Raw genomic sequence first — 13922 nt, 5'->3', positions numbered from 1 at the left:
GTACCTTATATTGAATGGAAGATAATAAATCTTAGATCAATGGTGTTAGAAGATACTAAACAAAATAAAGTATATAAAAAGCTGCCTGAGAACTAGATACTTTACATAGGTTTGTGTACATGGTGGACCATGGTATTATCTGTGCTCTTAATGTTTGGGCTTCTTGCCCTATCACAGGTAGAAACAAAATAGTACTGGTAAAACGGTCCCATGGAATTCCGGGGATTTTCCAAATAATCTGGTTCTCTCTCCGGGGTGGAAACGCAATGCAAAACAAGCTAAAAAAGTGGTCTATCATTTTTTTATGGCGTACTACATTCAACTTTCATTTAACGACAAGAGAAACTAACGATGGGCCCTGCGCTTAGAGTCGTGTGTAGTGAGAGTAGGACGATCCATTCCCTAACAACGGTTAAAATAAGTGTCAAATGACAAATTGTCTTCTTAATTCACAGGGCGGCTTCCGTCACTGGGAGATTGTGAACTTGAATATATCCCAGAACTAAACGACCATCGTACAGGTAAGTTTATACAGTATGGTGTTTTCGTGATTAAGCTCATTTCTTAAAAGTATGTGTATTAAAACATAATGGGAGAAGGGTAAGGAAATGTTCCAGGGCCTGTTTAGGGTAGAATGTTGTTCGCTGCTTCGTCATTTTTGATGACATAGGCATAGTGTGTGCAGAAATGACGAAATTCAGGTATTTTCTGTATACCCATGACTTGCCTGTAAATTATTTCTCATATCTAACGCTAACCTATCACGCTAACCTATTCTGGCCACGGTAGACTTTATTTCGCATGTTCGTTTTCTTTCAAAAGGGTCTAAATGTCAGTCAGCAACATATACTGTCAAAGTAGTTCTATTGTTATCCTTCTGACTGTCAGAATTACGTTTGTGCATAAACTAAAACGCATCTTGGCCATTTATTTTCTTGTCGGTAAGCGTATCATGTAAGGAGTAAAAGTAAATGAAATAGAATATCACACAAAAAATACCATGCAGTTACATTATATATTTAAAAGAGATCTGAAATGGTACATAACTATATAAATTGTTCTGACCTTAAGTAAATCTTAGCGCTTATATTGAAGTTAGCTGTTATGTGAAATGCGCGTTTGATTCAATATTAACTAACTAAGATATAAACATGCGCGAGAGCTTGATGCAAAATCATCCTGTACCTGTCATACTATAGTTACTTTGATATCCATGATAACCCTAAACAGTCAGTTTATTTAAAATTTTATTGTGTAGCAAGACGTTGAAATTATTTTCGTTTTATCATACGTTGATATAGACATGAGCACAAAGCAGTTTCATAGTATTTCATAAAGCACATTTCAATGTTGGGCAATATTATGATAACTTTGTTTCCTTAACAACAATGGAATTTGAAGTTGCATTACCGTGACGCTCATTTTCGTCTGAAGTTTGTGTGTACCATATGGAAGTAAACGATGATTATTGTATGACGTTCAATGGCAAGGACATCGTAAGCGATTGTGAAGACCCGGATGGCAACATTGTGGAATGTGTTGCCTGTTACATTGATGATCCAAATTGTGCTGGGACTGATACAGCCATACCTTTCAGTAAGTATACAACGCTTATGTTTTCGAAAAGCTGAGAATGCTAAAATAGGTCGTAAATTCAAACCCAATGAAAACTGGTGTATCAAGTCACCAGCTATTTCACATATTTACACGTTGACACTCTCGTTTACACATGTTGGCATGTTTTGTTCTTCGCTTAATAACATATGTTCACTTGAGACATGATAGAAAACATTTGACATCGTTTACCAAGATAACAGATTTTATTGCTTATAATTATCAAAGAGGGCGAAGTGTAGAGAAATACAACATCAACTTAGATGTGAAATCCTCTATACAAAAGTGCTGGCATGTCTGAAATGATAAGGGCTGGTAGAATTTCTCTGTACAACATGCGAGGACTCTATTCTACAGCCATTTCATGAGTTTCTATGCTATGTTACATATTGAAGTGACAATTTAGAATCCGGTTGCTAACCTAAGGCATGAAAAGGGCAATTATTATTACTAAATCACAGAATGCAAAATCGTCACCGAAATGATTCTAGTAACTACTGTTCTATAGTTTGAGAAAAAAGAAATTTTTAAGCAGCCAGGTTTAAATTATCGCTTCTGGTCATATTTTGAACTATTCTCCAAGAACTGTTTATCATATTTTTCAAGACAATGTCACCTTGTCGTGTGATGGAGTAAAGCGTCCTGTTATTGCTGTCAACGGAGGAGAACCAGGACCACCAATCAGAGTGAGTATTTCGCAAGCAAGCCAGTTTTTGTGTTACAGAACACTTTTGGGTGTTAATTATATAACCAAGTTTAAATGTTGATTTTCTGTTGTTTTCGGGTTATGTTTTTGTATTGTAACGAAACATTGAAGAGATTTGTTATGCTTGCTTCAATTTTAACGCTTTAGTATACAACTGATATTGCTTTACAGGTTAAGTATGGTACAATTGTCAATTTGACATTATATAACCACATGACTGAGGACTTCACAACGATGCATTGGCACGGAATCTATCAGATAAGAACTCCCTGGTCAGATGGTGTACCATATATTACAGAATGTCCAATCCCGCCGGGTGGAGTGTATGTCTATACATTTGCTGCAATTCCAGCTGGTAAGTTGTTTGCCAAAATTGTCCCAAGTAAAGATATTATTTGAATATTTCTCTGTATAAAAGGCGTCATTCGTTTCTTATTATTATTCAATTGATTATAGCCCTTCTTTCGACTTCTTTTCGTTATTGACAGATGAGAGCATTAAAAATCAAATCAGCATTATATCAAATTTTTATCAAGGGGATTAGAACTCGCAATTTCAGTAAAGCATTAAAATATTTAAACAGGTGACATTCGAATTTTCTCTGAAATTCATTGATGAATGACCAAATGATCACAACCTTCTGAGACTCGGAACAAACAAGGTTTACCTTTCAACTATTATCTTGCTACTGTACTGTGTAGCCTTTTCGTGGCAAATCCCGCAAGGAAGTAAAATCTGACATCAAAGTACTCCTCACTGCCTCAGGCCATCAATTCACCCGTTCAACATAAGAATACCGGTCTTGCTAGCACTGACACATAACCAAGTGTTCGAAAAAAAACGTTATGATGAAGATCATGTTATATACCTGATTCTGGAACTGCCATGGCTCATCATCGTGATTCATTTCAACAATAACTCTATAAAACTAATTCCAATTCTTTACAATTTGAACAGGAACATTTTGGTATCACTCCCACGCTAGTGACCAAATATCAGGTGGTATGATTGGACCGTTATATTGTGTATGAGGAAGACGAGCCAAACAAAAATATTATGACTTCATTTGCATGATATCCGTAATGAGCCACCTCTACCTGAATATGATCAGTTCATCATGCTATGGCGATTGGAGACATGAAGAAGCTATATTCAAAGATATTTCAAAGTTCCAAGGTCCACGCCCATTGGTTAGCCAAACTCCCTCCACCTCTGGGTTGGTTAATGGCCGGGGCGATATAACCAAGACGACCCACAAAAGCGTACTCCATATTATGGCTATGCCGTAAAGCAAGGTCATCGATATCGTTTCCGTGTCATCGGAGCTATGAGGGTTAACTCATACCGCATTTCAATTCACGATCACAAGTTGAAGGTAATAACTTCGGATGGTTTTGACCTCAACCCTGAAGTCTTTGATTACGTCATCATATCAGCTGGCGAAAGATATGACTTTATACTTAAGACTCAAGATGATCCTGAATATACAACGTATAAGATTCGTGCTGATGTCGTAAGTTTTGATGGTGAGGAAGATGGCCCACTGGATGAAACCAATGCCTCTGTGTTGCGCTATGGTGGCACCAGTGGTGTCTTTCTCAGTGATACCCTTCCACCAGATAGATGGCGTCAATGCAACGAGAGTAACCCTTGCCTTGCACTGAATTGTCCATTCGGCCAATATTCCCCTCCATCTTACACTGTATGCACATCTATTGCCGATATGACCCGCTCTACGAGAGAACTGGCCTTGGACCCGACACTGGACCATGTCACAAAAGAAGCCCAAGTTTTTATGAACTTCGTTATTGCAGGCCGAGGTGGTAATGAACCGGGTAATAGCCCAAAGCCTGCCATAAATGGCAAGTCGTTTGTCTACCCTACAGCACCACCTTTTGATCCTACCTCTGAACACACTACTTGTGAACCAGAATGTGATGCATCTGATCATCACACTGTTTGCTTATGCACATATAATGTCACTCTTGTAGAGAATAATTACCAGTTTGTCTTCACAAGTGTCGGTTCAGGAGGCTCGAACAATGGCTCACATCACCCAATCCACATCCACGGACACAGTGTCTTCTTAACGAAGATGGGGTTTCCAGAGAAAGATGCAGATGGTGATTACTTACAAGCCAACCAGGATCTTTGCTGCCCATGCCCAGATGATGACACGCAATGTTGCTCTCTGGATGAGTAAGTTGATATCAAGTGCAGATTTCTTTCTTTCTTTATATTTCACACACCAAGGCATTTTATACGGTACCTCAGTATCATTACGTTTTACTTTAATACAACTTTTGCTTTTAACTTGTAAACTATCAACCTGCACTGAGTAACTTTTACAACCTTGTTCAATAGATTCTGCTACAATACTCTTATCATACAAATACTCCACCATATCCAGCATCAGTTACTATGCTATCATTTGCTATGATTTATAAAAATAGTTCCAGATACCACTTATTTCGTCTCTTGGAAGCCAATTTCCGTCTTTGAGGAGAAATTTAGCTTATGTTTAGACTCTTTGCTTTTAACATCGCCTATGAATCCCACCTCCACAACCCTTTGCATACATTGTAAATTGGTTTTGGCTACCTTACAAAGCCATACAGGCATGTTGATACTGGGAAACTTTTCTAAGCCATTTTTTGTAAATCTATCGGAACAGATTTGTACTGTTTTGTGTAAGACACTTACTATATGCATGTTAAGATGTACATATGTCAAGAATTCACAAATATATATGCTATACGTGTTTAATGTAAAATGCCAGTCTATCTTTATATCTGTATGTCATGTGTACTACCAGATCACAATGTCCAATGCAGCAAATGCGCACATAATTCACGCCCAAAGTAATTTTTTCTGCTAAATATTCACTTCTTTTGACAACTCAAATGGCAATTTTAGTGTGGCATAAGACCACTAATTAATTCCCCATAGGCCACCACAGTAGCGTTGAGCTCCACTTTCCTATTTTAAAATATTCAGCGGCAAGAATCCTCTTAACAGGTGATGGGTCAATGTCGGCTTGACTACTGATGAATTTTTCGTGAGGGCAAGTCCACGGAAATTTTGAGATAGCGATGAAAATAGCGCCCTCAGTGGTGTTTTTGACGAAATTCAGGCTTATTGTTATGATTTCTATGACCCCTAGAACTCCTCATATTACCACTGAATGCTTCAGTCATTATTCACAACAGTCTGCATTTCAATTCCGGCAGAAAAATATCTTTACAAAAATTCTTGACATTAAAGTTCAAACTAAACACGCATCCATGCAGATATCAAAACTTCATGGTCTGCACTATCTTTCTTCCGAACTAGGAAGTGAATTAGTGGTCTTGTGCCATATAATCATCACCCTATGATGCAGTGAAATAGTGGGATTTGCTTTTAATATATATTAACTTTGTACAGTGTGATAGTGCCCTGTAATATGCCCGTTGGAAAAATGATACCTGGAATGACAATCCTGACTCCATTCCCATGAACCTCTACAATCCGCCTCGAAAAGATACCATTCTTCTCCCTGCTGGAGGATACGCCATTGTACGGCTAGAAGCTGACAATCCTGGTAAGTTATGTAATTGACTTTTGCCGTACAATGCAATGAAATATAAGGTAAAAAAGGTTAACGAAATTGATTATAAGCACTTGAAGCAAAATGTTGGAGGGCGTATGATGATACTAGTACTCATAAACACTTTTTGAGTAACTTACCAGATGTTCATGATGAACAAGTCGTACCTTGTCTTCGCAAGCCAAGTCTTAATTCACAAAAAAGTCATTTGCTGACCCATTGGAAGATTTGATGAGAATTGGGGAATATTCCGCCGTTGCATGGTTTATCGCAAGACAACTGTGATATTATATATAGCAATCATTTAGAAATGCTGGGTTCCGTCTTTGTATCCTATCACACATTTAGTGTTTAGAGATTGGTTGTGAATTAAGTGATATGAGCAAACCACAGAAACAAATTAAACTATGTAAAACGCAGTTTGATAAATTACTCCTATAGTCTTCAAACATTGCCTTTGTAATTTTAGGTTGGTGGTTCTTACATTGTCATATTGAACCTCACTTGGATGGAGGTATGGTCCTCTACTTGAACAGCAAGCCTGATGAGCAGCCTGAACCACCAGAGGGATACCAAGGATGCGATCAATACTTCAGGGATGTTAAAGATTCTACGAAAAAGTCAGCGAACAGGGTGAGACTAACTGTAATCGCTCCCTAAGTTTCTCGAACTTTGTTTCTTGTTCTCTTATGTTTGCTTTTCTGTTTCTTGCTTTTAACTTAATTCATGAATATAAATGTTCTTTGAAACGGCTATTCAAACTAGTAATAACTTTCAGTCTAAGGGAGAATGATCTACGATGTGGTTTTGAGGGATCAGTGAAAGTTAACTAAAATTTGTTTAGAACTGATCCATACAGTAGAAATACAAATGTTGGTGTTACGAACCATAAATGTCTTTGTAGAACCGGACTTGACAAATGTTGCCGTGGCTGGAATGGCTTCTCTCAGTGTTGGTAGAGATGCCGGATATGGTAATGATGGTGCTACTCAAACCTGTGCCTTTTTGGCCGGTGAAGGCAAGACCTGGTGGAAAGTTGACCTTGGTGACACCTATAAAGTATACAGGGTTATTATAGACAGTCCCGGTAAGCCACATGTGTGTATTCAGTGTGCAGTCCCTCTTAAGATAGTGTGCGCATTTGAATTGAAATTTTTTAACTTCCATTCAAACTTACTTCGAGGAAATTTTCGACCATTCACTTTCAAAATCAATCAAGATTAAAAATCGGGGGTCTCCGCGACTATTTCGGTACTATTGAAACGGATTACCTTAAATTTACTAATGTTTGAAATTCAAAAAGGCGCTATCTCCATGTTTACTCTAAAGGAAAAGAATATGTTTTTATTTTTACAAAATGTAACAATAAAAGTGTTTTCTATTTAAAGAGTTCCAAAATGATTCTAAATTAGTGTTAGATCAGACGAGTCTTGTAATCATTTTAGAGTCCAACTACTCTCACCAAAACGTATTTTACCTTTGATCTCAGCTCCTATTCTTGGTGAACAAGGATAGGATTTCATGGTAGCTTTCAGGTATTGACAAAACTGCTAATTGACTCAAATCACGCACAAGTGAAGAATGTTCTGCAAGCAAATACTGACTCATTTTCTGTCTGTGTAGATGTTGGCTTTGTAAATTCGGTTATAAGAGTCGGTTCAGAAGAGAATATTGAATTTCACCATCAATGCGGCGAGGTCCTCGGAATCAGAAAGCTCGAGAGCGACTCCACAACAGTCGACTGCATAACACCAATTGTGGGTCGTTTTGTCAGCATCCAATCTGACCAACGCAATGCCGTTTCTCTTTGTGAAGTTCTTGTCATGGCAAATGGTGAGAAATGTCTACATTGCCTATTTTCCTCAAGCATTGCATAAAACTAAGCATACACACTGACATAACCATCAGCTTTGGCGTCTTATCTCTTCGATTTTTCTTCATTTCTTGTCCGACTTTAACCACATTGAAATCAGAATTAGCCTACAGCCGTGCCATTTTTTGCGTATTCACTTAATTGTCATATTGATGAGATGAAAAATTCACATGCATTGTTTGAATGCATTTTTTCGATGCATTGTTTGAACATGACACTTGTATTCAGACACCAGGGGTACCTAGGTACTGGTAAATACCAGTAGAGAGACTATTTCCTCACAAATACTACAGACACTTCATTAGTAGGGGTGTGTAATGGCTCAATAGGGAATAGTTTAGTCTGTTTGAAGTATGATGATCAGAAGGGATTTTTTTTTTTACAAAATGCAATCTGAACGCGAAAACTGAATTGTGTAAGTTGCGTTACATATTATTTCCAACTCCACGTAAATGTTTGTGACTCATTGTTAAAAAAGAACACCGGAGAGATGCTTTAAGAAGCAATCGTTGTTTCACATTAATGATAATATAACTTGATTATAAAGAGGATGTTTTCAACGTTTGTACCAAAACATTTGGGATCCCTAATTTTTATTAATTAAAGTGAGGATGTGACAGTTCAATGGATGTAAAGGAAGAATGTCCATTAATAAAAAATGATTAGGAGCAAACAATTTGCAAACGATCTCCAACCTCTTTTCATTAATCATTACAGTGATCATTATGTATTTCGATGATTTACATATATCTTCAGGTTGTACAAGTGCGAGTTATGTGTTTCATCCTTCATTCAAAGCAGCTACCAGACATTGAATCATATTCTTTGTGCAACTGCCATTTGCAACGATATTTTTCCTTTCCATTAGAGGCATCAAGAGTTTGTAAGATTATAAAACATTGTGATAACCTGAGAACAACATTGCATTTCTCTATCACAGAAAAACCTGTCGACCAGCCAACCTTTGATTCCGGCTGTGGTACATCATATGACTTGTACGGCGAGAGTGGAACTATCACGTCAATGGGCTATGATGGGACAACTCTGTATGAGAATAATGCAGAGTGCGAGTTCCGGATCACTGCCAGCGAGGGAAAGGTAAGCACGGAAAAATGATATTTTTAACATTTAACATTTAATACTTATTAAATTTCTAATGGCGCAAATTCTACAGTGAAATACTCAAAAGCACTGTCCACAACAGTTAAAAGTTATAGCGAATACAATAAAATCGGAGCGACATAAAAATTTTACGAAGTAAAAACATACGGAAATAAGAAGTTATTAAAATCGATAATATTCGTAAAAAAGACATGTTTTCAGTTTTCGTTTGAATTGCTAAAAATCATGTACAGATTTCAATTCTCCCGGCATAGAATTCCAAGTCTAGGATTAAAGTAGCAAATGCCCTGTCCATCGTCTTACTGAAATATCGTGATACTATAAGGTTCTGGCTATTGTTTGTTTTTAAATTGTAACTGGTAGAGTGGGTTTTCTCAATAATGTCTGTGATATAAAATGAAGCTTCGCCATGAAGTGCCTTAAAAACCATAATTCAAGCTCCACTCTTACTTATACAGAGAGCCCATGCAACTCTAACATTGATTGGGACACACTGTCAATTTTTTGCCAAACCCTTAACGATATATATTTTGTAGACGAACAGTACAATAAAAATATAAAATAAAATAAAATAAAATAAAATAGTTTACAGTACGTACTTTTATAATGAAGAGAGGTGCGCCATAATAAGAAATAGACGTTGAAATAACGGTGATATTATCGTTCAAAACAACAAATAAACCCTAGACATCATGGAACGCCAAGAATAATGACGTCACAGTGCGCCATACAACACTAACCACCTTAAATGTGTTCTTACTGCCCTTAACATTGGTTATCTAATAGGACTTTTGGCCAGACATCCGGTGAAATAACCTAATTCCTACCAGTCTAAGTAATGCCCTTTAAACAAATAAATCTACACTTTTGTGTTCATATAATCGATCTGTTTTTTTCTGTTTCAAAAATGAAATTATAATTTGTCGTTCCCATTGTTTTCTGCAGAAAATAGTTCTGAAATTTGTTGCATTTGACTTGGAAGATGGAAGTGACTTTCTCTCCGTAAATGGTATTGGAGGAGACGGCATTGCTGAATACACCGGTTCCAACATTCCTGAACCACTTGCTACGGGCAGCAATCAGGTTATTGTGAATTTTAACACAAATGAAGGTGGCCAGGCCACAGGTTTTCATGTCGACTGGGAGGCGGTATAAAAGAAGAGGTTAACTAGTAAGTTTTCATTTGTAATTTTGACAGAATCAGTTATTCCCTTCTCACTAGTCTAATCGCAAAATGTATTGAATATCGAACCCTAGATCACTAACGACTATGAAAAACGGTAGTGTCGACATATAGACGCTTGTTGTCCAACTCGTCCTATTAAGTCTTGGCACAATAATGATTATTTTTGTATCAACTACGATTTAAAGTAGACATTTTAAGAACTGCAAAATTGATGACTGAGAGATTAGAATGCCAATCTTTGCAAAATAACATAATATTTGTTTGAACTTTTTTCCTAAAGCCTTACACAAAGTTACAGGTTTGCCTTTTGAGAGTTTTCATAGTGTGATCGGTTATTTCTTTCAACCAAAATTTTGATGTTAAACTAAGAGGAAAACACTCCACAAATTGTTTTCGAAAATTCTCAAATAATACACAAACAAGTATCAAGTACAAATTGATTAGATCTTTAACCTAAGCTTCATGCATCAAGCAATCTTCAGAGCAACTTTTCTTTGGGATTTGACTTTATTCCTATTGTACAATTATACTGAAGTTCTCTAGGCGATGTTTACATTCGCTAAATAATATTTCCTTTGCTAGCGACACTTTGAAACATCTTAGAGCGTTTATTTAACAATGTACATTTATCAGCACTGATTACGTGTGGATTGTCTGACAGACACAGATTACACCAAAGTCTTATATATATATATATATATATATATATATATATATATATATATATATATATATATATATATATATATATTATATATATATATATATATATATTGTATTGAGTAACATTAAACATTGAATGTTGTAGTTGAAACTATTGTTACTCCAGAATAAAACGCTCTAAATATCTTTCAAAATCGTAAATCACGAACAAATAGTAAGACATGTCGGTTTTTCCTCCTGTTCCAGATTATGATTATAGCGAAGATGACAAGGACATGGTCAACGACATTATTAACGTTCGTCCGAAGCATTTTCTCGATTTTCCGATTTTATTTTGTGGATATATTCCAGTTTAAAGTATAAGTATATTGTAGTTATGTTGGTTCACTCTGGAAATATTATGTTGATCTTGTAAGAACACTGCTTTCATAGAATAACTAAGATGTATTTCAGATAGTAGCGAGAAAGATAATTGATCGTAAGGATTCTTTTAGTTAAAAGGATTTACATAACGTTTGCTTTCTTAGATTGTTACAATCGTATTGTTATCCGTAAAATTTGACAAGTTTCACCGATTTGCATGTTCGGTAGTTTGAGAGTGTGTTAAATCAGACCAGCATTATAAGGAAATTTAATATGTGACAATCTTATAAAATCTAAAAAAAGAATTGCAAATAGAAAAGTTAGCGGAAGTGATACCATGGCGTAGGGGAATGAAAGGACCATCATTTTCAAAATCATTTGATATTATGGATTTAGTGCACAAAATGTGAGAAAAATTCCCTTGTGTAGCCGTTTACATAAATTGAATTTGGGAAACATTTATTCATCACTGTCACTGTCTAAAAACTTTACTTCGTGAACAAATAAATATTATTGAATGGCATGAACCAATAATTTAGTCATCGTTAATTGTTTTGCATTTGAAATGTCATAAGCCAACAAAGCCTACGTTTTGTATAACGTATTCAGTCTTCCAGTGTCGTGTCCAATAAGTTGCCCCATGCTGTATCATGTCACTAAATGTATTTTGTGGTGACGATTACCGGTGGCAATCAGCAACACTAGTGTCTGCATTTTGCGTACTCAAAATCAGTGACGTTATTACATTTTACATTTTTCCGGTACGGCTCGCTCCATGTATAATGTTTAATGACACTTTAGGTTGAAAAGCATCGCCTTACAAGCATTAGTGTACTTTCTTGTTCCCTGAGAATACGGCTAGTTTTCAATCGGGTTCGAACCAACAACATACGACATCAGTCGCCTAGCAGAGAGGCCACAGAGAGAACCGCTCGGTTAAATCTCCACTCCCAAAAAAGAGTGTTCAATAGCTGGCTAAGTGTTACATTTTTCTGACTGAGATGTTTTCTGCACTTTCGATGAATAACTATCGATAGCTCTCCGATAAACAAATAGATAGTATGTACCCGATCATTGGCCATGAGCCAACGTTTCTGCCCGACAAAAATGCTTAACAATGTAGTAGTTCAAGGTCGGACGTGGAAAAATTCCTATGAATGCTAATGTTACCCTGATCGAGCCACGATTTATAACTGGGAAAACTTTACTTCTGTCAATGTTGGCAGTATGATCATCCACATGTTTCCACATTTAGTCATTAACCTGTGCATAGAAAGCTAAATTATTACATCACATTGACCTTTCTCCCCAACAGTCAGATAATCCTCAAACCTTGGGCAGAGAGAACCACAATATTTTGCTGCATTCGTACGATTAGCATTGAACTAAAAATACCATCTCAAATAAGTTAAGGGAAGGATATTTATTCAAGTTTATTTTAGATAACTATAATCAGTTTTGTCTCGCTTTATCTCGTTTATGACGTTAATGTTAAAAATTACTTTATGAACGGAATTTTGAATACGTTTACATTTTAAATTTGCCAACGACACAGTATAACAAGCAATGGTTTACGAAGAGCAAGGCAGCTAAATTTCGCTCATAGCTATCAAGTAATAGTCAAAGGTCATGTAGAGACTAATAGAGCATAGGCAACAATTGTATGATAGATTTCTCCAGACAAACATCATAAAATGGGACATATAAGTTTGGATTGAATCAGAAAGGCAATTCCCTCACTGAAAGTGTTAAATTGTTGCTTATAAGGTACTATACCAAGGAGGGTTGCAGTGTCTCGAATACGTTTATCGCAGGGATTGATTGTGGTGACTACAGAACGGGTTTAGGACAGTTGGGGCAACTTAAAATATCAAGTTGGGTTATGGAAAATCACATCGTCGGAAGAACATACTTTATTTCGGCTCATTTGACCAACGTGACCCTGACACTTAGTGTTCGATTTTTGTCCAATGGTTCACGATTTGACATCTTTTCAAGTAATAATATAGATTATAATAGTTACAACACGACGAATCTGGCCACATTGTCCAAGGCCATGTCGGCAATCACTGCGGACAGAGGCTCAGTCATGACAAGTGAGCACAGTGCACCCACTGGAGTTAATGTTACGTCTCCTCACTTCACGATGTTTGAGTTGAGGTATCATTTTGGGATCATTATGATCTCAGTAACTGAAGCTGACACACTGTGTTGTCGGTTGTGAGCACCACTTTAGATCTTTAGTACTTAGCAGCAACTTGAAGACTCATATGAACTTGTAAAATTTCTAACTCTCAGCTCTGCTTTCACGCTACTTCCGTACATCACGTAACGCAAGACAATCGATGACAAGTAGCTTTATTGAATATATTACGTTGTCAGCCGACTATGGTTGTTTTCGCTTGAACATTCCTTCTTTTAATCTTCATCCCTCCGGTAACAATTTAAAAGGTATTATAAACATCTCATCCTGATGTGTTTCTCAAAATAGAGACATAAGTCTTATTCAAAAGTTGAATGCATGCAAACAAAATGAGAAAAGAAATTAGCAATTTTGAAATTTTATTACAAAAATATCAAGCACTCCATTTCGCAAAAACATAGACCGTTTTGAAGTCTTGGTATAAAGTTGCGGCTTTAAAGTTGACATTTATAGACCACTGTGCCGCTCATAATTTTTGTCGGAGAAAGAGTGCTTCAGGTCTACTTTAGCACTCTCGAAGAACCTTGGACCGCCCTCCTTATGGTATTATATTGTGTTTGTCGTAGGGATTATACTGAAATTGTGTCGTAACTTAGCATCAGT

The 13922-nt window shown here is 36.6% G+C and overlaps 1 protein-coding gene across 3 annotated transcripts; it reads left to right on the top strand.

Annotated features, from left to right (window-relative positions):
* Positions 1-103: 103 nt before the first annotated feature.
* Positions 104-11645, top strand: LOC139122397 (procollagen C-endopeptidase enhancer 2-like). 3 transcript variants are annotated; one of them, XM_070687780.1, is made up of 13 exons: positions 104-177; positions 456-521; positions 1435-1596; positions 2221-2300; positions 2492-2675; positions 3278-4519; positions 5747-5903; positions 6379-6542; positions 6814-6996; positions 7533-7742; positions 8723-8880; positions 9850-10075; positions 11000-11645. In XM_070687780.1, exons 9-12 carry the CDS (start codon positions 6846-6848, stop codon positions 10057-10059), a joined length of 729 nt encoding a protein of 242 aa, XP_070543881.1. In that variant the 5' UTR covers positions 104-177; positions 456-521; positions 1435-1596; positions 2221-2300; positions 2492-2675; positions 3278-4519; positions 5747-5903; positions 6379-6542; positions 6814-6845; the 3' UTR covers positions 10060-10075; positions 11000-11645. The 3 variants fall into 3 exon arrangements, 2 of the variants coding, with proteins under 2 accessions (XP_070543881.1, XP_070543880.1); XR_011549444.1 differs by lacking the exons at positions 8723-8880; positions 9850-10075; positions 11000-11645 and having other exon boundaries at positions 110-177; XM_070687779.1 differs by lacking the exons at positions 104-177; positions 456-521; positions 1435-1596; ... (6 more) ...; positions 9850-10075; positions 11000-11645 and having other exon boundaries at positions 3570-4519; positions 5747-5895.
* The last annotated feature ends 2277 nt before the right edge of the window (positions 11646-13922 follow it).

Source organism: Ptychodera flava, chromosome 22 (genome assembly GCF_041260155.1).
Source record: "Ptychodera flava strain L36383 chromosome 22, AS_Pfla_20210202, whole genome shotgun sequence".
In the NCBI taxonomy this organism is placed as follows: Eukaryota; Metazoa; Hemichordata; class Enteropneusta; family Ptychoderidae; genus Ptychodera; species Ptychodera flava.
This window is presented reverse-complemented; position numbering and strand designations above follow the sequence as displayed.

What these genes read in the sequence shown, in the direction of transcription:
- LOC139122397 (XM_070687779.1), top strand. Translation starts at nt 3,648, where the DNA reads ATGAGGGTTAACTCATACCGCATTTCAATTCACGATCACAAGTTGAAG. An exon ending in CAATGTTGCTCTCTGGATGA is followed by an intron (nt 4,520 to 5,746) that starts GTAAGTTGATAT and finishes AACTTTGTACAG; the next exon opens with TGTGATAGTGCCCTGTAATA.